Genomic DNA, 22,967 nt, shown 5'->3' with positions numbered 1-22,967 from the left:
ATAAAGCAGGGATCAGAATTATGTCTCTGAATCACAGCTAGGTGTTGTCAGAATAACACTGTAGAGATAATAGGTGTTTTCAGTTCTGGAAAAGCCTCACAAAGAAGATAAAAATCTTTATTATCTCATCAGAAAAAAATTAATTTGTACAAAATGTTTTTGACACAGTGATATATGATTGCAAAGGTAGAGATTATTTTAAGACCACACATAAGATTAAACGGGGTTTATCAAAAATTAGTTACTTTTGGGTATTTACTGTTTCAAATGACTCAAATCAGTTGACACACTGGATTGAATATGTCATGAGGGTATTTCCTGAATCCCCTATGACCTTAAAAAAGAAGTTATTTTCTGGTTAACTTTCAGTTACAAAACAACAGTTACTTCCTACTATAGCTACTAAGCACTGAACATTCATATTGGCACTGATATCATTGAACAGTTTCAAGACATAGACATTACTTATATCTTTCTTCCAGTTCTGCACACACCCTTAGAGGGCTTTTCAAAGACAACTACGTCAGGAACATGGAAGCCATGTTTACTAAACACAACATCAAGTACCTTAAGATCTAATTTGATGTTATTGGACTAAAATGAAACTTGTATAGATAAGATGGGATATTTAAGGTTCCAGTAGGCATAGTGAATTGGCAACAAACACTACAGAATTTGGAACTTCCTGGACAGTCTATCACTAACCATATTTTGAGCACTTGCATTTTGTGTCCAGCCATGTTATAGGTGCCGAGAGGAAAGGTTATGGAAACAAAAGGCAGGGGCTTACCCAGGGACTTTTGCTACTGGGGAGAGAATATTCATGTCCAGCATCTAATGTGTTCATGTATCTGTTACCCAAAGCAGAAACTAAGGCCTTTTATAACATCCCAGAAAACCCTTTTATTTGCTTCTTCATCATTGTTTGGTTGTTATCACCTATATACAAGTAAATAATCATGTGAAATATTGTTCTGTTGGAAGTTAGGTCTGCCAATCATCCACTGGATCAGCTGGCCCTACTCACAGATGAGCCTCCATATAAACTACCTGTTTAAGTCTAACCATACACAGAACAAATACAAGAAGACTACTGCAATGAATACAGATGGTATACTTAGAATAGAAAGTAAGTGAAATACTAGAAAATATACTATAATGACATTTAAAACTGAGGAGGACTGGGAGGAGTGATAAAAAACCAATCAGGAAATAGCCAAAAACTAAGTCATTATCTTTGGGTAATTTAAGTCATTTTCCCCTCCCCTTTAACTTCCCGATGTTTCCAGAATTGTTTTAAAAGTAATAAAAATTACTTTTGTAATTTTATTGGTCATTTTTTTAAAGACAGTAGTTGAGAAATATTTAGGCTTTTGAAATTTGACTCCGAGTTAATAAACTTCTTTTCGCTTGGGAAAGGGTTGACTTTGATTATAAAAGCTTAGGACTCGATACTTCTCCACGTTTGGAGAAGGCAGCCAAGTCCTCTATAACAAAGACTCACCAGGTTCCAATAGACAGATTTGGGAATAGGAGTCCCAACACATGCAGGCTCTACAGACCAAACAGCAAGGCAGGTTTTTAAAAGAAGCAGCAGCAAATTTTGAACACGTTGCCCCCTGCAAGGCTGAGGTCACCTTCAGAAGCAACACTGTTAATTTAACAATGTTGCCTCAGCTCAAAAATGTTCTGTGGATTTCTTTAACAAGTTAAAAAAACTTTGCAAATTAAGGGGGCACTAATTTATAAAATGTGAAATGAAGGATTTCTAAGCTAGTAATAATGGTGTTACTAAAACCAACAAACAAGGTATGACTCTAAAATAATGTGACCCTTTCTTATGTTGCTGATAGCTAATTCCAAATGTTTTTGTGCCAACATTTGCCCACTGAACACAAAGGATCTACTGTGTGTAAGGAGGGCCCTGGGCTTCGGTGATGGGGGACTGTAACTCAGCAAAGAGCCTGCTGCTGTCAGGGCTCCTGGTGTGTACAAGAGACAAGCTCTGGCATGAAGCAGAAACAAGAGGACCACTTGCATGGGATGGGTTAAGTGTCGTAGGATTCAGAAAAGAAAGCAAATAACTCACTGGAGGTGTGGTCAGGAAAAGCTCAGCGTGGACAGCGTTTGAACAAACCAGGAAGGCTACTGACTAAGCAAGAGGAAATGGGGAGAAGGATGTTGACAGAGCAGGCGTAGTATTGAGCCAGAGGCCTGGGAACAGACAGGCATGAGGTTCAACTGGGAACAAGCTGCTCAGCGCACCTGGAACAGAGCACGGGAAATGGGACAAGAGAAAACTAGGGGAGATAAATTGTAGGCCAATTGTGGGAAGCCTCACTTTCTAGGTCTAATGGAATAAATATACATTTCTATTTTACATGCTCCTTTATCTCTATTTCCCATTTTTCATGACATGAATTCATTTCCCAGTGAACAGATGTCCCTACTGAGCACTAAGCAGAAACACACTCAGACACGACAGAAAGAAGGCAGCACTGCTCGCCATCCATCCGAGTCGCTCTACTGTTGAGGGGAGATGGGGCCAGGTTAGACTGAGAAATATTCAAAACTAAAATTCCTTTATCTACCAATAAAATTCCTTTATCTACCATTTATTTGCATAAATGCTTATTAATTCAAAGTCTATACTAGACATCCACTTATTCCAAAAATTTATAATAAAAATATTATAATTTATAATAAAATATTGTTAGTATCCCCTTCTAATAAAATGACCTTATTCCAATTTATATAACTGACATTTATATGGGTTTTAATTTAAATTTATATGAAATTTAATAAACGCCATTTTAAGTATAGGTTAACTATTTCTACTATATTCGTTTCTATACCTACTTTTGAACATGAACAAATAGCTGCTAAATTAAAGAGCTATCTAAATAAAAATTCGACTACAGGAGTCCCTCAGTTTCTGGCACAGGAGAAAGCTTGTACCAGTTCCTGAACATTGTATTTATCCCAAAGATTTTCATGATTAAAATTAGAGGTCTGACACCTCAGAAGAAAACCTTTTTCATAAGCGCATTAAAACTTCTGGTAAAATAGCCCAAGATTGCTGGCTCATCATTTGGCACTTAGAGCATAATGTGTAACACTATGGGTGAGTCTCTGGTAAACCCTGCCCTGACTAGGAAATCGTCCTTTTTCTGTGTTGGGCCCATGGGCCTTAGCTAAGGATTTCTCCCCTATCTGAGAATCTTCCCACATCTATATTTAAGGTCCTGAAATGTTATTCATCGGTTCGATGAACAGCTGCCACTACATATTACCATGAACAGATTGCTCTACCAAATTGTAATGTCGTCCGCCCAGCCCATGATGTGATCCAGTCTAAAGATCTTTAAGTTTGAGGCATCAGGCTAACAACAAATAAGTCCCCAACATCCAATTTGAAGGATAAAATATAGTTTATTCAGAGGTTACTTTAAATGAGGGATACCTGCATTCTGAATTAATTAAGCATCTCTCTTCCCAGAAGCTGCCAAGCATTGGAGTGCTTGTGGGATTTAGTCTTCACCAAAGTCAGTTCCTGAAAGGGAATAATGCCGCTCACTGACCCACCTCTTCTTAAGACATTCCTTCTGCGTACTGAATTTAAACTCTATGAGAAAGAACTACTTACAAAGATAAAAGGAAGACCACCATCCCCTGCAGGTTAACCAGCACGGCTAGGGTCCTCCAGGAGCGGATGAAGTACCCCAACAGGGCATACTGGGCGATGCCAACCGCGAAGAAGAGCCCGCCGATCGACCCTGGTTCGGGGACAAGAGACCTGTTACTCGAAAGGCACCGTCAGCGGACCATTCCCAACCCACGTCACTGGGCCACTTCCTTCCTCATGAGATGTCAGTGGGAAAGAGATACCTACACAACTATCGAGCACCAGATGATAAACTAGAAGAGGGGCCAGCAAATGAGGGGAAAGGAGGAAGGACAGATGAAAAATACAAACCACATGTGGTCAAGATGAGTTTGAAGGCTGTGTTGAAATGCTTTCTGCCCTGCACGTTGTACTGACATCTGCCTGATCCCGGGGCTGAGGCTGGGAAATACTTTTTGCTCTATCACAATAAAGTTTTTGGGTCACGAGATTATTGCAATACTGTATGAAGATTTCATTTTCTCACAGATGCTGTCCCTGAAATCCTTATTTGAAATCACAACCTACCTCCCAATTCTCCCTATTGCCTTTTCCTACTTAATTTATCACCATCAGATAGGACACTTTGTATTCATATTTTTCTTGTCTGTCTCTCCCAAGTGGAATGTAAGCTCCATGAAGCATGGATTTTTGTCAGCACACTGATAGAAAAAAAAAATAAACAAAAAACAAAAAACTTACAGGATTGTTAAGAATCCTATATTTCTTTAAATAAATGCTGAGATGGGTATTAAACCCACTGGCTTGCCCCAAATACTTGCAAATTCTGTATCTCTGTCACATTTCCCATATTGGCTACTATTGCCAGTAGTACCAGAAATAGCTACTATTTACTGAGCTTAAATTAAGCCTTTTACATACATTGTCCTAGAATGCAGGGACCATTACTCACCATCTACGGAGTGAGAACTCAACTCAGAGAGATTAGGTGCTGCTGTCTAAGGACATGGAGCTGTGTGTGGCAGGGCCAGGACTCAAACCCTGGTTGGCCTCCCTGGAGAGACTGCATTCTGTGCATTCCTCTCTCCTATTGCCCTTCTAGGAAAGGGCTTCTGTGGGCATCCCCTAACAATAGACTTTGCTGGTCCTGTCAGCAAAATTTTGTACCAAAACCTTGCAAAACAAATGTTTACTTTTATTCTCGTTATTGGATTATCAAGCTGTAACTAAAAATAATGTCATGTACACTATATATCCTAGTGAGGCAAAGTGGGGACCGAAAGGGCGAGCGGATATGACATCAGGTCAGATCGCTCAGAGCAGGGGGAGTCAACCTTTTTATACCTACCTCCCACTTTTGTATCTCTGTTAGTAGTAAAATTTTCTAACCACCCACTGGTTCCACAGTAATGGTGATTTATAAAGTAGGGAAGTAACTTTACTTTATAAAATTTATAAAGCAGAGTTACAGAAAGTTAAAGCATATAAAAATAATTACTTACAAAGTACTTTATGTCATTTTCACTAAGTTTGGCAGAATAAATCTTTATAAAACAACTTACTATACTTAAATCTTTTTATTTATACTTTGGTTGCTCCACTACTGCCCACCATGAAAGCTGGAGCGCTCCCTAGTGGGCAGTAGGGACCAGGTTGACCACCACTGGCTCAGAGCATGTGGCCCAATAAGCAGGGGAATGGGGTGCGTGTGATTTCCCTGGAAATGAAGGATAATCAATAGCTATTACAGGTTTATTACAGTGCATCAGATAGCACCTGCTTTCCACGCATGAGCCCTTCTGTCATAGCTCAGAATGGTTCTCAGCATCCATTGATAATAATGTAGGCAAAAAGAGAGTCCACAGGATGAGACCTTTTCAGGGGGACCAAGTTCAAACCCTAGTTCTGCCACAAGCTGCTATGTGATTTTGGGCAAATCACTAAATGCCTCTGAGCGTCAGTTTTCTCATCAGTGAAAGAAAAATGACAATACTGCTTCAAAGGTTAGTTGTGTTAGTTCCAGATGAAATAATACATGCTACACAAATGTTCATTTATCCTCTAATATGAAATAGCCCGTTATATGTAGTAATCTCCATCCCCAGGAAAAAACATCTAAAAGCCTCCTGGGGTGAGTATCTATTACAAAATATTGTTTACCCAGCACACCTTTCTAATTCCAAGTACATCCCTTTCTTCTTCTGGAGAGCTTACACCCCCTCCCCCCTTACTTCAACCCTATGGTTCAAGTAGAAGCTGCCAATCAGAGCTCCCCTAACTAACGGGGTGACCCCAGCTGGGCCAGTCAGAGCTTTACCCAGGACTGTAAATACTGGACTTGGTGGTAAATCTGAGAGCTGCTGGGCCCCATCCCTGACTGAGCAGAGGAAGCTTCTTAGAGAGGACGAGGAACAGAGACGAGAAGTGGCTGACTTCCTGGTTCCAGGCACCTTGCAGGCCCGGCTCTCCTGTGTTTTGGTCAGTCATGTTAACCAAATGATTGCCCTTTATCCGCATTCATCAGAGTTGAATCTCTGTCACCATCAGTAAGACTTGGTGTCCACTGGATACGATGGACAAGAGAAAATGATTCAAAGGTTCTAGTTTGATGCCTCTGAAAACTGTAAGAACATTACCATAGATGGCAGTCCCAGAAGCTGATGAAGACTTCTCAGGTGAAAGAAAGCAAACTTTTTTTTTTTTAAATTTAAGAGGCTAATAAGACATTCATATCTAATGTCAAGCAAGAAGTTGCACGTGAATGTCTGGAAATGACAACGGGGGTAAGGTGTAGGGACATGGATGTGGCAAGGCTCTAGGTTATTTGGTTGTAAATTTTAATTTAAAAAAGTAAACATTTCAAATCATGCTTTTGCACTCTGTCATTCTGGACTACCACAGGTGGTTGTGTAACTGTTTAGGGGCCTGTGGCTATTAATGCCTATTTTTCAGATTTCTTTTTTGCTTGTTTTAAATTAATTTCAAGTCTGCTATTCCTGCTCAGTCTGTAGTAGCAAACACTAGATTTCAGCAGGTTAGATGACTTTATTTTTGTAAGTGGCACCACTGATCCATCCAGGTTTCAAACATAAGCCACGGAGTTCCCTTGGTTCCTCTTTCCCCTCCCTTCTTGGCTGACTATTCAGCAAGTCACGTTCCCACTGAAATCCAGCTTCAACACATCCCCATTCCTCCCCCATCCCCACCTTGACGTCCCATCACCAAGTTTCACAGGATCAACCACAACAGGCCCCTGAATGACCCCTCAATTTCTACCCTAGCTCCTCTGCAATCCATTCACACCCCTACCAGAGTGATCTTTCTGTACGGAAAATGACTCATTCACGGTCAGACAGAACAAACTCAGGAAAGCAAATCTAATAGTTGGACAGATCACTTGAAGTCCAAGTGCATTTTTAGACTATGGTTTGCTACAGTTTTCAGGAGCAGCTCACCACCTCCACATCCGCATGGATTTAAGTGTACCTGCGAGTGCCCAGTAGGCGGTGCCCACACATTCATTCAGCAGGACAAAGGCCACCAGCGACATCCCTCCATTCATCACGCCCACCAGGAAGCGAGTTATTGCAAAGAACTCATAAGAAGGGGAAAAGCCATTTGCAATAGCAAATAAGATGTCAAGGGCAAAACCTAGAAAGAGAGAAACAGTATTCAATAATCCAGAGACAAAGCAGCATTTGACAGAAGTAATTAATTATATTCATTAGTTTGTAAACTTGAATCTATAAATGTAAATTTTCTGAAAATTTTATTTTTAAAAAGGTTCCTCTTAAAAACTATAAACAAAAATTGTTTTCTTTCTTTGTTACAAGTTGATATCTGTCAATCATACATGGTTTTCAATTATTCACAAAAATGCTGAAAATTAAAAAAATCCTAGCTCACTCAGCTCAGCAAGAGAACTATGTGAAGTCCTATAGCGCTCATTTGAAATAAGTCAACAACACAAGATAGGAGACAGATCTCAACCTCTGTTCTCCTTAAAAATATGGCAGAAATGAGAAACTAGGGGCTGCAGAAAGCAACCCCATCTCTGATAAGCTTACCATGCAAACATCTGCCATGCGGTCATGTGACAAAGCTTGGCCAGAATCGACTCTAGCTGCAGTCCAGCCACCTGCCCGTGTAGTAAAAACCAGCTCTGTGTCCACATGGCAAGTTCCTGGGAGCCTTACGGTAAGAGTCACCAGACTATTTCCCTGAGCACTTTAGGGGAAGCCATTCTCCTGGTCAGTTCATGAGCATTCTGATGAGCGATTTTCAACCTTTTTCATCTCAGGGCACACGTACACTAATTACTGAAATCCTATGGCACACACAACATATATTTTTTGCCGATCTGACAAAAACAATAAGCAAAATTCTGATTCATTCACACTGGACAGCTATTGTGTTGATGTCATTTTTTTATTTGATAATTAAAGAGATAAGAGGTCAGTGCCCCTGACTAAATAGTCAGGTATTGCAGGGGTTTTTTTCCCATTTACTCGATTTTATTATTAATATATAGTCTCAACATACTAATAGAATAACAGTACTATTTATCCAAAAAGATATTATGTCTACTTTCTAGGATATTTTCTAAATCCTTTATCATTTTAGCTGCTATCGCAGATATTGCATGCTTTAAAAATCCTTGCATCACACCAGTTGAAAATCACTGCTCGCCCTGGCCAGATAGCTCAGTTGGTTAGAGCATCATCCCAAAGTGCAGAGGTTGTCAGTTTAATCCCCAGTCAGGGCACATACACATGTTCCTGTCTCTCTCTTGCTCTCTCACTTCCTTGCTCTAAAATCGATAAAATAAACATTAAAAAAAAAAAAAGAAAATCGCTGCTCTAATGGATTACCTGTGAGATAGACCTTTTTTCTCCCAAAGCGATCCGAAAGCTGACCAAAAGTGATCACACCCACAAACACACCGCTGAAGAAGAAAGAGCTTGCTGCACTGACTTTGTAAGATCTGTTGGCAATTAAAAACCACTAAGGGAAGGAAAAACAAAAGAGAGACATTTAGGTCACTGAAAAGATGGATGAATTGAGTTAGCTATTAAAAAAGCAAACGTATGACAAAACTTGTACACCTGAATTTCTAAACCACATTACCATGATTATCCAGAGTTCAGTGGAGCGTCCATGTTGGATGACACCCAAGAAGGTCATCTTCAGAAACACTGGAAATTGTTATTATTATCATGTGCTCCCACAATACTCTCTACACATCTCATCACTGCACTGAACAGTGTACAGTAAGTAGCTCATTACTTACGCTTCTGTTGACTATGTTCTTCATACTAAGCCCCTGCATTTCTACTTCCCTGACACCTAACATACTACATGACATATAGAATAAATAAATAAATGTTCTTTTTCTCCAATAGCATGTGTTTCAAATCCCTTGAATACTTTTCTCAAAAAAAATATTGATATTAAACATATAATTACCATGTAACCCAGTGATTTCATTTCTTGGGTATATACACAAAACAATTGAAAGGAGGGATTCAAACAGATATTTGTACACTAATGTTTGTAGCAGCATTATTCACAATGGGCAAAATGTGGAACCAACCCAAATGTCCATGGACAGATGAACAGACAAGGAAAGTATCATATATTCATACAATGGAATATTATACAGCCTTAAAAGGGTGTAAATTTCTGACAATCTACTACAGGATGAACCTTGAGGATATCATGCTAAGTAAAATAAGACTGTCAAAAAAACCTCAAAAACAGTTTGGAGGTTTTGCTAGAAATAAGTGATAAAGATTTAATCATATAGCTAGATAAAAACCCAAAAGTAGTCCAAAAAAGAAAGAAAACTTAGAAGTTCTTATAGTAAAATGCACATTCTTGAGAATTAGGAGTTGTGCGTGCTTAGCCCTAAGATTGGTCCAGGATGGTTATCAGCCAGATGACAGGTGGTCAGGATGGCAGATACCAGATGGATGTACACGAGTACTTCAAGGGGTAATCAGATGGCTTGGATACGTGGGTCCAGAGGGTAATTAGAAGGTTATTTGGAGGTGCAGATGCATATCCAGGCATAGACATCGGACTGGAAAGTTCAAAAGAGTTTAAGTTCCCAGGCTAGTTAGAACAAGAAGAGAATCTTTCCTCATTCCTTAACTTTCATAATGTTACATTTGAGCAGCTTAGTCAAGTGACTCCATTTAAATATTTCCTGTCTTCAGTTGCCTCATACACAAATGGGACATAAATTGTATGATTCTATTGAGTGTGTAAAAAATATAAACAGAGCCACTTTGCAATCAAGTTGGAGCTGCCATCCCAGAGGAACTTCCTTGTAAATCTTACTCCTCAAACCTTTGCAATTTGAGGCAAAATAACCTTTGGACTGGGTCTAAAACAGCACCATATCCTAAACAACTGTTTGTTATGATTACCAGACAGAAAATTGAAGGTATTCTTTGGAATGAGCATCACTTCAAAGAGCATCACTTTATAGCTTATCTCCACCTATAGAAATGCCTTTCTTAGCTTATTAACATTCATAGAAATTCCTTTCGTATATGCATGTAACCATTCCCCTCGCCTTTGTCATAAATATCCCTTTCCTTCCCCTCCTAATCAGAGCACTATTTGAGTTTTTGCCTGAATTAATGCTTTGAGAATAACTATTATTTTGGATTTCAAATAAATGCTAAATGCTTGTGTGATGTGATTTATAATAAGAAGTGTGTTTTTGGTCTTCACCCACTGTTCCTTGCACATAGCTTCTGAAGTCCTTGTCCTTTCCTAGATAAAAGCCATAGGGGCATCTTTTGTTATAATATTTAGTTTTGTTCCTGGTTCCTGAAAAGCTTCGGAGCAATTAAGGTGACAAAGAGGTCTGCGGCCTGGCTGGTTGGCTCAGTGGTTGGCTCTGGGCATCAGCCCAGAATGTGGATGTCCCAGATTCGACTTCTGGACAGGGCACACAGGAGAAGTGACCATCTGCTTCTCTACCCCTCCCCCTCCCCTTCTCTCTCTTTCTTTCTTTCTCTTTCTCTCTCTCTCTCTTCCCCTCCTTCAGTCATGGCTCAATTATCTCCAGCGAATTGGCCTCAGATGTTGAGGATGGTTCTGTGGCCTCCACCTCAAGCACTAAAAAAAAAAAAAAAAAGAAAAGAAAAAGAAAGAAAGAAAAAAATGGCTCTGTTGTTGAGTGATGGAGCAACAGGCAGAGCATCGCCCCTAGTGGGCTTGCTGGGTGGACCCCGGTTGGGCTCATGAGAGAGTCTGTCCCCTCCTCTCATTTAAAAAATTTTTTTGCTCTTCAACCAAGGAACGCTGAAGAAGCCACACAGAGACTGGTAGGAAAAGCGGAAACGCGGAGAGGGTTGCCCTGCTCCTCGGAGCGAACGGCAGCAGGGAGAGACTCGCGTGGCGGGAAGTGAGTTTAGCAGAGAGGAAAGGGTCCTGAACCCCAGGAACAAAGCCCCAGCCTGCAGCCCCAGACCCCAGAAGAGGCGTAAGGACAGTATTTATCCAGAAACAAGTCAGGATACTGTTTGTGAGAGAGTCTGATTTCTCAGACCCAGGATCCTTCTTAAAGGGACCACGCAGAACATCTCTCTCACAAACACTCGCCCGGGGCTCCTGGAGACGGAGGGAGAGGGGAGAGAACCACAGTAACAGGAAGAGAGTATAATCTAGGAGGCACAGGGAGAAACATTTTGGGAGATAGCCACCCTGACCCCTGGGACGAGTCACTCCCCAAAGCTGAAGTGAATATTTCCCCCGGAAACAGCAATACCAGCAAAGGGAAGCAGGAGAGCAGCCAAACAAGCTCCCCCGCAGCATTCAGAGCAGAATCGCATAGGAGGGAGCTTTCGGGTCTACAGTAGTGAGTCTTAGGGTCCGAGCTGCAACGCCCCCACCCACGCGGCTGAGGGCGAGCCGGAGGGCGGGCGGCAGCGGGAGACAAAAGCGAGGTTCTGCTGGCAGGGTTGGAAGCCGGCTGGCCACCACTGGGCTCAGGTGTGAGCTCAATCTTGCCCGGCTAGGGAGAAAGGGGCGTGACAAAGCGGCCAAGCTCAGCTGCCGGCAGCCTGTAATCCAGCCTCTGGGAGAAGGGCGGGAAACCCGGAAAGGGTAGAAACCAGTCCCAGAGCAAGGGCAGAGGAGCACATCCCTGCCCCGCCCGTGCAACCCAGGCTTGCAGTCTGACTTGGTAGCCGGCTCCTCCCGCGGGGGTGGAGCCAAAAGCCCAGAAGAGGCGGAGTTCCGCTAAGGAGCTGAGCTTGGGCACGCAGCCCTGACTGGTGGTAGAGCCAAGGCTAGCAGCTGTTCCTTGAGTGGGATCATCCTGCAAAGGCAGAGCGAAAGCTCGGAAACAGGCGGAGACCCGCAGCTGAGCAAATGTGCTCGCCAGTGCCCTCAGGACAGAGCATAACATCACACACGGGGGCGAGGCAAAGGCCAAGGCCACCAAACCTTGTGAACCCGAGCACATGATCACAGCCACTCCTGTGAAGAGAAAATGCGGAGGCAGAGAAACACAACACAAATAAACCAAGAGAAATCCCCAGAAAAGGACCTAAGTGAATCAGATATAACCAAATTACCAGATGCAGTTTAAAATAACGATTGTTAGGATGCTCAAAGATATTAGAACCACCATAGATGGCCATTACGAAAACCTAAATAAAGAGATAACAAATATAAAAAAGGACATTGAAATAATAAAAAAGAATCAGACAGAAATGACAAATACAATATCTGAAATAAAGAATACAATGGACGGAATTAAAAGCAGGATGGATGAAGCAGAAAATCGAATCAGTGAGTTAGAGGACACAATAAATAAAGGCATGGAAGCAGAGCAGAAAAAAGAAAAGAGACTCAAAAAGTCTGAGGAAACTCTAAGAGAGCTCTGTGACAACATGAAGAGAAATAACATCCGCATCATAGGGGTTCCTGAAGAAGAAGAGAAAGAACAAGGGATAGAGACTTTGTTCAAACATATTATAGCGGAAAACTTCCCCCAATTAAGGCAGGAAAATGTCTCACATGTTCAGGAAGCACAGAGAACTCCATTAAGGAGAAACCCAAAGAAACCAACACCAAGACACATCATAATTAAATTACCAAAGCTAAATGATAAAGAGAAAATACTAAAAGCTGCGAGAGAAAAAAAGACTATCACCTACAAAGGAGCCCCCATAAGGATGACTTCCGACTTCTCAACAGAAACACTTGAGGCCAGAAGGGAATGGCAAGAAATATTCAAAGTAATGCAGAACAAGAACCTACAACCAAGACTACTTTATACAGCAAGGCTATCATTTAAAATTGAAGGAGAGAGCCCTGGCCGGTTGGCTCAGCGGTAGAGCGTCGGCCTAGCGTGCGGAGGACCCGGGTTCGATTCCCGGCCAGGGCACACAGGAGAAGCGCCCATTTGCTTCTCCACCCTTCCGCCGCGCTTTCCTCTCTGTCTCTCTCTTCCCCTCCCGCAGCCAAGGCTCAATTGGAGCAAGGATGGCCCGGGTGCTGGGGATGGCTCCTTGGCCTCTGCCCCAGGCGCTAGAGTGGCTCTGGTCGCAGCATGGCGACGCCCAGGATGGGCAGAGCATCGCCCCCTGGTGGGCAGAGCGTCGCCCCTGGTGGGCGTGCCGGGTGGATCCCGGTCGGGCGCATGCGGGAGTCTGTCTGACTGTCTCTCCCTGTTTCCAGCTTCAGAAAAATGAAAAGAAAAAAAATAAAATAAAATAAAATAAAATTGAAGGAGAAATAAAAAGCTTTACAGACAAAAAAAAACTCAAGGATTTCACTGCAACCAAACCAAGGCTGCAAGAAATGCTAAGGGACCTGTTGTAAACAGGTCAAAGGAAAAAAAGAATATAGCAAAAGAGAAAAACAGTTTTAAAGAAAAAAAATGGCAATAAACAATTACATATCAGTAATAACCTTAAATGTTAATGGATTAAACAATCCGATCAAGAGACATAGGGTAGCTGCGTGGATAAGAAAACAGGACCCATACATATGCTGTCTACAAGAGACACACCTTAAATCAAAAGATGCACACAGACTGAAGATAAAAGGATGGAAAAAAATATTTCACGCAAATGGAAATGAAAAAAAAGCTGGGGTAGCAATACTTATATCAGACAAAATGGACTTTAGAACAAAGACCATAGTTAGAGATAAAGAAGGTCACTACATAATGATAAAGGGAGCAATCCAAAAGGAAGATATAACCATTATAAATATCTACGCACCTAATATAGGAGCACCTAAATATATAAAGCAGACTTTGATAGACTTAAAGGACGAGATCAACAGCAATACTATAATAGTAGGAGATTTCAATACCCCATTAACATCATTAGATAGATCCTCAAGAAAGAAAATTAACAAAGAAACAGCAGACTTAAAGGACATATTAGATCAACTCGATTTAATAGATATCTTCAGAACCTTTCATCCTAAAGCAGCAGAATATACATTCTTTTCAAGTGCTCATGGTACATTCTCTAGAATAGACCGCATGTTAGGACACAAAAGCGGGCTCAACAAATTTAAGAAGATTGAAATCATATCGAGCACTTTCTCTGATCACAATGGCATTAAACTAGAAATCAGCCACAATAGAAAAATTGAAAAACATTCAAATACTTGGAAACTAAATAGCACATTATTAAACAATGAATGGGTTAACATTGAGATCAAAGAAGAAATTAAAAAATTCCTAGAAACAAACGATAATGAGCATACATCAACTCAAAATTTATGGGACACAGCAAAAGCAGTCCTGAGACGGAAGTTTATAGCATTACAGACATACCTCAAGAAGCTAGAAAAAGCTCAAATAAACAACTTAACCCTGCATCTAAAAGAACTAGAAAAAGAACAGCAAGTAAAGCCCAGAGCTAGTAGAAGGAAGGAAATAATAAAGATCAGAGCAGAAATAAATGACATAGAGGCTAAAGAAACAATACAGAGGATCAATGAAACCAGGAGCTGGTTCTTTGAAAAGGTAAACAAGATCGATAAACCTTTAACAAGACTCACCAAGAAAAAAAGAGAGAGGACTCAAATAAATAAAATTAGAAATGAGAGTGGAGAGATAACAACTGACACAACAGAAATACAAAATATTGTAAGAAAATACTATGAAGAACTGTACGCCAAAAAACTAGACAACCTAGATGAAATGGACAAATTCCTTGAATCATATAATCTTCCAAAAATCAATCTGGAAGAATCAGAAAACCTAAACAGACCAATTACAACAAATGAGATTGAAACAGCTATCAAAAAACTCCCCAAAAAGAAAAGTCCAGGGCCTGATGGCTTCACAAGTGAATTCTACCAAATATTCAAAAAAGAACTAACTCCTATCCTTCTCAAGCTATTTCAAAAAATTCAAGAGGAAGGAAGACTTCCAAACTCCTTTTATGAGGCGAGCATAATTCTGATTCCAAAACCAGGCAAAGACAACACAAAAAAAGAAAATTATAGGCCAATATCCCTGATGAACTTAGATGCAAAAATCCTCAACAAAATATTAGCAAACCGGATCCAGCAATATATGGAAAAAATCATACACAATGATCAAGTAGGATTTATTCTTGGGAGGCAAGGCTGGTACAATATTCGCAAATCAATCAATGTGATTCATCACATAAACAAAAGAAAGGAGAAAAACCACATGATAATGTCAATAGATGCAGAAAAGGCATTTGATAAAGTCCAGCACCCATTCATGATCAAAACTCTCAGCAAAGTGGGAATACAGGGAACATACCTCAACATGATAAAGGCCATCTATGACAAACCCACAGCCAACATCATACTCAATGGGCAAAAATTAAAAGCAATCCCCTTAAGATCAGGAACAAGGCAGGGGTGCCCCCTTTCACCACTCTTATTCAACATAGTTCTGGAAGTCCTCGCCACAGCAATCAGACAAGAAAAAGAAATAAAAGGCATCCACATTGGAAAAGAAGAAGTAAAACTATCATTATTTGCAAATGACATGATATTGTATATAGAAAACCCTAAAGTCTCAGTCAAAAAACTACTAGACCTGATCAAAGAATTTGGCAAGGTGGCAGGATATAAAATCAACACTCAGAAATCAGAGGCATTTTTATACACTAATAATGAACTGTCAGAAAGAGAAATCAGGGAATCAATCCCCTTTGCCATTGCAACCAAAAAAATAAAGTACCTAGGAATAAATCTAACCAAGGAGATTAAAGACTTGTACTCGGAAAATTATAAAACATTGATAAAAGAAATCAGGGGAGATACGAATAAGTGGAGGCATATACCGTGCTCATGGTTAGGAAGAATAAACATCATTAAAATGTCTATATTACCCAAAGCAATTTATAAATTCAATGTAATACCAATGAAAATACCAATGACTTACTTCAAAGACATAGAACACATATTCCAAAAATTTATATGGAACCAAAAAAGAACACGAGTAGCCTCAGCAATCCTGAAAAGGAAGAAAAAAGCGGGAGGTATCACACTTCCAGATATCAAGTTATATTATAAGGCCATTGTACTCAAAACAGCATGGTACTGGCATAAGAACAGGCACATAGATCAATGGAACAGAACAGAGAACTCAGAAATAAACCCACAGCTCTATGGACAACTGATACTTGACAAAGGAGGTAAGACAATACAATGGAGTAAAGACAGCCTCTTCAACAAATGGTGTTGGGAAAACTGGACAGCTACCTGCAAAAAAATGAAACTAGACCACCAACTTACACCACTCACAAAAATAAACTCAAAATGGATAAAAGACTTGAATGTAAGCCGTGAAACCATAAGCATCTTAGAAGAAAACATAGGCAGTAAACTCTCTGACATCTCTCGCAGCAGTATATTTGCTGATTTGTCTCCACAGGCAAGTGAAATAAAAGACAGGATAAACAAATGGGACTTTATCAAACTAAAAAGCTTCTGCACAGCTAAAGACAATAAGAACAGAATAAAAAGACAAACTACACAATGGGAGAATATATTTGACATAGCGTCTGACAAGGGGTTAATAACCAAAATTTATAAAGAATTTGTAAAACTTAATACCAGGAAGACAAACAATCCAATCCAAAAATGGGCAAAAGAAATGAATAGACACTTCTCCAAAGAGGACACACAGATGGCCAATAGGCATATGAAAAAATGTTCAACATCACTAATGATTAGAGAAATGCAAATTAAAACCACAATGAGATATCACCTCACACCAGTCAGAATGGCGCTCATCAATAAAACAACACAGAATAAGTGCTGGCGAGGATGTGGAGAAAAGGGAACCCTCCTGCACTGCTGGTGGGAATGCAGACTGGTGCAGCCACTGTGGAAAACAGTATGGAGATTCCTCAACAAATTAAAAATCGAACTGCCTTTTGACCCAGCTATACCACTGTTAGGAATATACCCCAAGAACACCATAGCACTATTTGAAAAGAAGAAATGCACCCCCATGTTTATGGCAGCATTGTTCACAATAGCAAAGATTTGGAAACAGCCCAAGTGTCCATCAGAGGACGAGTGGATTAAAAAGCTTTGGTATATATATACTATGGAATACTACTCAGCCATAAGAAATGATGACATAGGATCTTTTACAACAACATGGATGGGCCTTGATAACATTATACTGAGTGAAAGAAGTAAATCAGAAAAAACTAAGAACTATATGTTTCCATACATAGGTGGGACATAAAGATGAGACTCAGAGACATGAACAACAGTGTTGGGGTTACAGGGTGGGGGGAGGAGAGGGAGGGGGTTGGGGGATGGGAGGGTCACAAAGATCATGGCTTTTCAGCATTTGCCATATTCCCCCCTTAATCTATAGACAGACAGCAAATATTTGCGTATGGTGTTCCCACTACAAAGACTGCTGTCTTAGGGACAAATGCTGATAAACTACTTCAGCAGTTCCTCCTTCTTCAAAGACTTATATGTAAACATAGAGCTCCATTCTTTCATAGGACATACTCAAGCTCACTCCATGCTCCCTGGAGCTTTAGCAGAAGGGAATGACCCCTCCCTTTTTTTTTACTTTTTTTTAATTTTTTTTTATTTTATTTTTTAGTATTTTTTCTTTTATTTATTTATTTTTTGTATATTTCTGAGGATGGGGATGGGGAGGCAGTCAGACAGACTCCTGCATGCGCCTGACTGGGATCCACCTGGCATGCCTACCAGGGGGGAATGCTCTGCCCATCTGGGATGTTGCTCTGTTACAACCCGAGCCATTTTAGCAACTGGGGCAGAGGCCGTGGGGCCATCCTTAGTGCCCAGGGTGGATTTGCTCCAGTGGAGCCTTGGCTGCGGGCGGGAGGAGAGAGACGAAGAGGAAGGAGAGAGGGAGGAGTGGAGAGGTAGATGGGCACTTCTCCTGTGTGCTCTGGCCAGGAATCAAACCCGGGAATCCTGCACACCAGGCAAATGACTCCGACGGGTCTACCATATCATGCTTTTTACTTAAAAAAAAAAAAAAATTTACATTTCTTTTGAATGCTGATGAACAGGAGACACCAAATCTTTTTTGTCTGCAAACTACTACCTTCTTTATTAGATCTAGCTAATAACACTGTTCTGTCTTTTTTCCAAACAGCTCCAGATATATGGAAAAGATTTATATAGGCGGATGGGGATCCTCAAACCCCTCAGCGAGATCTTCTGAGAATGGCTTTTAAGATACCTAGAGGCAGAAAAAGCCCAATAAAGATCAGGGGAACTACCAGCTTTTAGGATACACCCTTAAAGGCTCCAACACCCCAAAGGGGTCTCATAGGATGCCATCTGGGTCCTGCTTCAATAGTGGAAAGGAAGGTCATTGAGCTAAAGCCTGCCAGGCTTACACACCTCTGCTGTGAGGAAACAGGGACACTGGAAGGTGGGCTTCCCCCTCGCTCCTCTAAGGGAGGGTTCAGTCTCTTCCAGTCCTGCTCCAGCCACCTATGACCTAACCTTGCCCAGAAAGCTGGGGTTTGCCACTGAAAGCTGAAGGTGCCCAGGGCCGTCGGCCCCATCTACGACACTGTGGACGAGCATAGGGTATTTCTTCCAAGAAGCAGGTAAACTGATCTCATTCGCACAAGGGCCACTTAACTATGTTTTGCCTGAATAGTCAGGTTTTTTATTCTTCCCTCAAAGATCTCTGTTGTGGGTGTTGATAGTCCTATTTTATGCTGCTTTGCTTAATATATAGTGTTTCCTTTATCCCTCCTACCTCAATGTCCCACTCATATTTCAGGCTGGGACCTACTCCTAATTTAGAGCTCTCTTTCCTCCTTTTGCCAACTTCTATTATGAATCTATCTTTGCCACCCAGCTTAGTGTATCCCAAGGTTCTCTTTACCATGCCACAGTCACAGAGCTCCAGGAAAAAGCAACCTGGTCTCAACTCTCCAGGCAGAGGAGAACAGAAGCTTCATATCCACGCATGCTGCAAATGGCTTTTTCCAGTCTACCTGAATCATTACCAGCTAGAAGCAGCGGTCATTGGGACTTGGACATGAGCTGTAAAGTATAGAATGGTGACAACAATTCCAGTGCCATGTGGACTTTTCCTGTGGGGAACTTTCCTGGACTCCTGCTCCCTGTGACAGCTCCTAACAGACTGAACTGTGGTTGGGTTGCATTTTTCAGGGATTTGGCATGGTGATGGGGCCAACTTGGACTTGGGGAACATGTTAAGGACACTACTCTTTTATGGATTCTTGCTGTATTGGCCAAGAGTTTGCTTAAAGGCTTTTAATCACTGTAAAAAAAATAGAGGACTGGATGAAGAAGATGGGGCACATATACACCATGGTATATTATTCAGCTAGGAGAAATGGTGACATCGGATCACTTATAGAGGAATGGTGGAGTCTTGGTAGCATTGTGCGGGGTGAAATAAGTGAATCAGAAAAAAACAGGAACTGCAGGATTCCATACATTGGTGGGACATAAAAGCGAGACTAAGAGGCATGGATAGGAGTGTGGTGGCTATGGGGGGTGGGGGGAGCGAAGGAGGGAGAGGGGGAGGGGGAGGGGTACAGAGAGAACTGGATGGAGGGTGGCGGAGGACGATCTCTCTTCGGGTGATGGGTATGCAACAGAACTAAATGACAAGATAACCTGGAAATGTTTTCTTTGAATGTATGTACCCTGATTTATTGATGTCACCCCATTAAAATAAAAATTTATTTAAAAAAAAAAATTAATCTACACATGTTTAAAGTATATGTACAAGTTTTGTTTGTAGTAGCAAAAGATTGGAAACAAATGTTTATTAATAAACATTAATAAATAGTTTACTAATAAAAAAAAATTTTTTTAAAAAGGGAGGTCTGGTTATTTATAATGTTGTAAGGTACCAAAGGCTACAGAATTAATATTAATATTTTAGGAAGCTTAAAGAACATTTTATTAATTTGGGCTAGGCATGCAGAAAGATTTTTTAAGTGTGACTTCTATGCTTCTGTGATTAGCATCAAAACTAAGATGGCTGATAGCATTGTGTTGTAAATGCAGAAGAGGAAGGAGACTTGGATTCTCTGACCTTCCCCCATACCTATGGGGAAATAGGTGAATAGCTAGCCAAGTGTAGGGAGAGAAAAAATTAAATTAAACCTTTTCTTTTTTTTTTGTATCTCTCCGAAGCTGGAAACAGGGAGAGACAGTCAGACAGACTCCTGCATGCGCCCGACCGGGATCCACCCGGCACGCCCACCAAGGGCAAAGCTCTGCCCACCAGGGGGCGTCGCTCTGCCATGACCAGAGCACTCCAGCGCCTGGGGCAGAGGCCAAGGAGCCATCCCCAGCACCCGGACCATCTTTGCTCCAATGGAGCCTTGGCTGCGGGAGGGGAAGAGAGAGACAGAGAGGAAGGAGGAGGGGGGGGGGTGGAGAAGCAAATGGGCGCTTCTCCTATGTGCCCTGGCCAAGAATAGAACCCGGGTCCCCCGCACGCCAGGCCGAAGCTCTACCGCTGAGCCAACCGGCCAGGGCCAAATCTTTTCTTATACTAATGGACCATTTATAGGCATTTGTTCCCATGGAAACTACCTCTCCCCTCCTGAGAGCATGTAGTTAATGCATGTATCTCTAACCAAAAGGTATAGCCTTACATCATGATGTCAGGTTATTTCCCCGCCCATGTATAATTAACGGTATATAACCAACCCCTAGAATATTAATGACACACACGATTTGGGACTTTGGAACTGCCCCGTGTAAGATATGTGCGGCCGGCATATTTAATAAATTTCCTCCTTTAATAAAACTTTTCAAAAATGTATTTGGACTACGTGCCTCTACTAAAACCCGCAAAATTGTGGATTGGGTACTTTACAACAACAAGCACCTGTCAACCACACCTGAGTATGTTAATGAGGTGACTTTTGGAAGCCTCTTAGATGGGAGTTGCCAGGCCAACCAAAAACAGTGCTTTCAGAGTTGGAACTTTCAGCCCTATCTGTTAGGTTTCCAGGGCGGGGAGAGGGGCTGGAGGTTGAATCAATAGCTATTTTAATCAAGCATGCCTATATAATTAAGCCTCATAAAAACCCAAAAGGATGGGTGTAAAGCCAGCAGCCGGGGTTACTAGGGTCACTATCACAGCAGCCCGGCCCATGCAGGTTCACATTGGATTCGGACAGTTGGTAAAGAAACAATGGAGCCAAAAACTGGTAGGCCATAGTCTTTAATCCTAGCTTGCACCCGGCGGGCAAGTAAAAACATACACTGGGCTCCAAAACCCACTCACATTCAGTGCTCACAAAGCCACTGACTTATCCGAGTTTCCTAGAATCAAAGGTTTCTAGCTCACCAGACTTATTCACCTCTGTTCCCCATCTCCTTCCTTATCCCAGATACAAACTGCACAAACTGGCCTCTCACTCAGCACTCCGCCATCTTGGCTGCTTCTCCTGGCCACATGGCCTCTTTCTGCTCTCTGCTCTGCTCCCTCTGCTCTCTCATGCTAATCATCCCAGGAACCAAGAGAGCAAGCTCTCATTCTGCCCCCATTTTATAGTGTAGATTCCAAACCTTTAATCCAATATACAAAATAAGGAAGTCTCTAATACAAAGTCACTTCTCTGAGGCATGATTGGATTGTACCACCCTACATCAAAAAGGGTAGGAAAGGCTTAATCCCAAAACCAAGCCCCAGGCTACAATGATCCTGCCTGCCCACAGAGACACACATTAATATCACCTGGGCAATGGCCTCCACGTGGGCAGTGCCACTTTAACAAAGTGAGCATAATACATTCTATCTGCCCAACAATGGGTGTAAAGCCAGTAGCCACGGCCACCATCACAGCCGCCTGGCCCATGCAGGTTCACATTTGATTCGGACAGATGAGAATGAAACAATGGAGCCAAGAACTGGTGGGCCATTAGCTTTAATCCTAGCTTGCACCCGGTGGGCAAGTAAAACACACACTAGGCTCCAAAATCCACTCATTCAGCGCTCACAAAGCCACTGACTTATCCGAGTTTCCTAGAATCAAAGGTTCTACCTCACCAGCCTTATTCACCTCTGTTGGGCAGATAAAATGTATTATGCTCACTTTGTTAAAAATGTCGCTGCCCACGTGAGGCCCTCACCCAGGTGATATTAATGTGTGTTGAGAATCCTTGTAGCCTGGGGCTTGGTTTTGGGATTAAGCCTTTCCCACCCTTTTTGATGTGGAGAGGTACAATCTAATCATACCTCAGAGAAGTGACTTTGTATTAGAGACTTCCCTATTTTGTATATTGGATTAAGGGTTTGGATTTCTACACTATAAAATGGGGACGGAGCGGGAGCTTGCGCTCTTGGTTCCTGGGATGATTAGAGGAGAGAGCAGAAGGAGGCCACGTGGTGTAGGCCAGGAGAAGCAGCCAAGATGGCGGAGTGCAGAGTGAGATGCCAGTTTGTGCAGAGTTTGTATCTGGGATAAGGAAGGAGATGGGGAACTGAGGAGAATAAGGCTGGTGAGCTAGAAACCTTTGATTCTAGGAAACTCGGATAAGTCAGTGGCTTTGTGAGCACTGAATGTGAGTGGGTTTCGGAGCTCAGTGTATGTTTTTACTTGCTCGCCGCATGCAAGCTAGAATTAAAGAAAATGGCCCACCAGTTTGTGGCTCCGCTGTTTCTTTACCGACTGTCCGAATCCAATGCGAACCTGCATGGGACTGGCTGCTTTGATGGTGGCCCTGGCCATGCCTGCTGGCTTTACAACCTCTGTTCCCCATCTCCTTCTCTCTGCACAAACTCTGCACTAATTGGCTTCTCACTCAGCACTCCGCCATCTTGGCTGCTTCTCCTCTCCTCCATGTGGCCTTTCTCTGC

At 41.8% G+C, this 22,967-nt stretch overlaps 1 protein-coding gene across 7 annotated transcripts in view; it reads right to left on the bottom strand.

Annotated features, from left to right (window-relative positions):
* The window catches only part of SLC22A15 (solute carrier family 22 member 15), an 85,504-nt gene that overhangs the window by 25,387 nt on the left and 37,150 nt on the right, over window positions 1–22,967 (bottom strand). For all 7 annotated transcript variants that reach the window (XR_010750314.1, XR_010750315.1, XM_066377240.1 and 4 more), the window contains exons 3-5: window positions 8,497–8,629; window positions 7,112–7,276; window positions 3,647–3,776 (exon numbers count right to left, since the gene is read on the bottom strand). Coding sequence is in view for 5 of the 7 variants with exons in the window: in XM_066377240.1 (XP_066233337.1) it covers window positions 3,647–3,776; window positions 7,112–7,276; window positions 8,497–8,629 (428 nt within the window). In the remaining 2 variants the exon portion in view is untranslated. The remainder of the gene's footprint in view (window positions 1–3,646; window positions 3,777–7,111; window positions 7,277–8,496; window positions 8,630–22,967) is intronic.

This window comes from Saccopteryx leptura, chromosome 3 (genome assembly GCF_036850995.1).
Source record: "Saccopteryx leptura isolate mSacLep1 chromosome 3, mSacLep1_pri_phased_curated, whole genome shotgun sequence".
NCBI classification, from domain to species: domain Eukaryota; kingdom Metazoa; phylum Chordata; class Mammalia; order Chiroptera; family Emballonuridae; genus Saccopteryx; species Saccopteryx leptura.
This window is presented reverse-complemented; position numbering and strand designations above follow the sequence as displayed.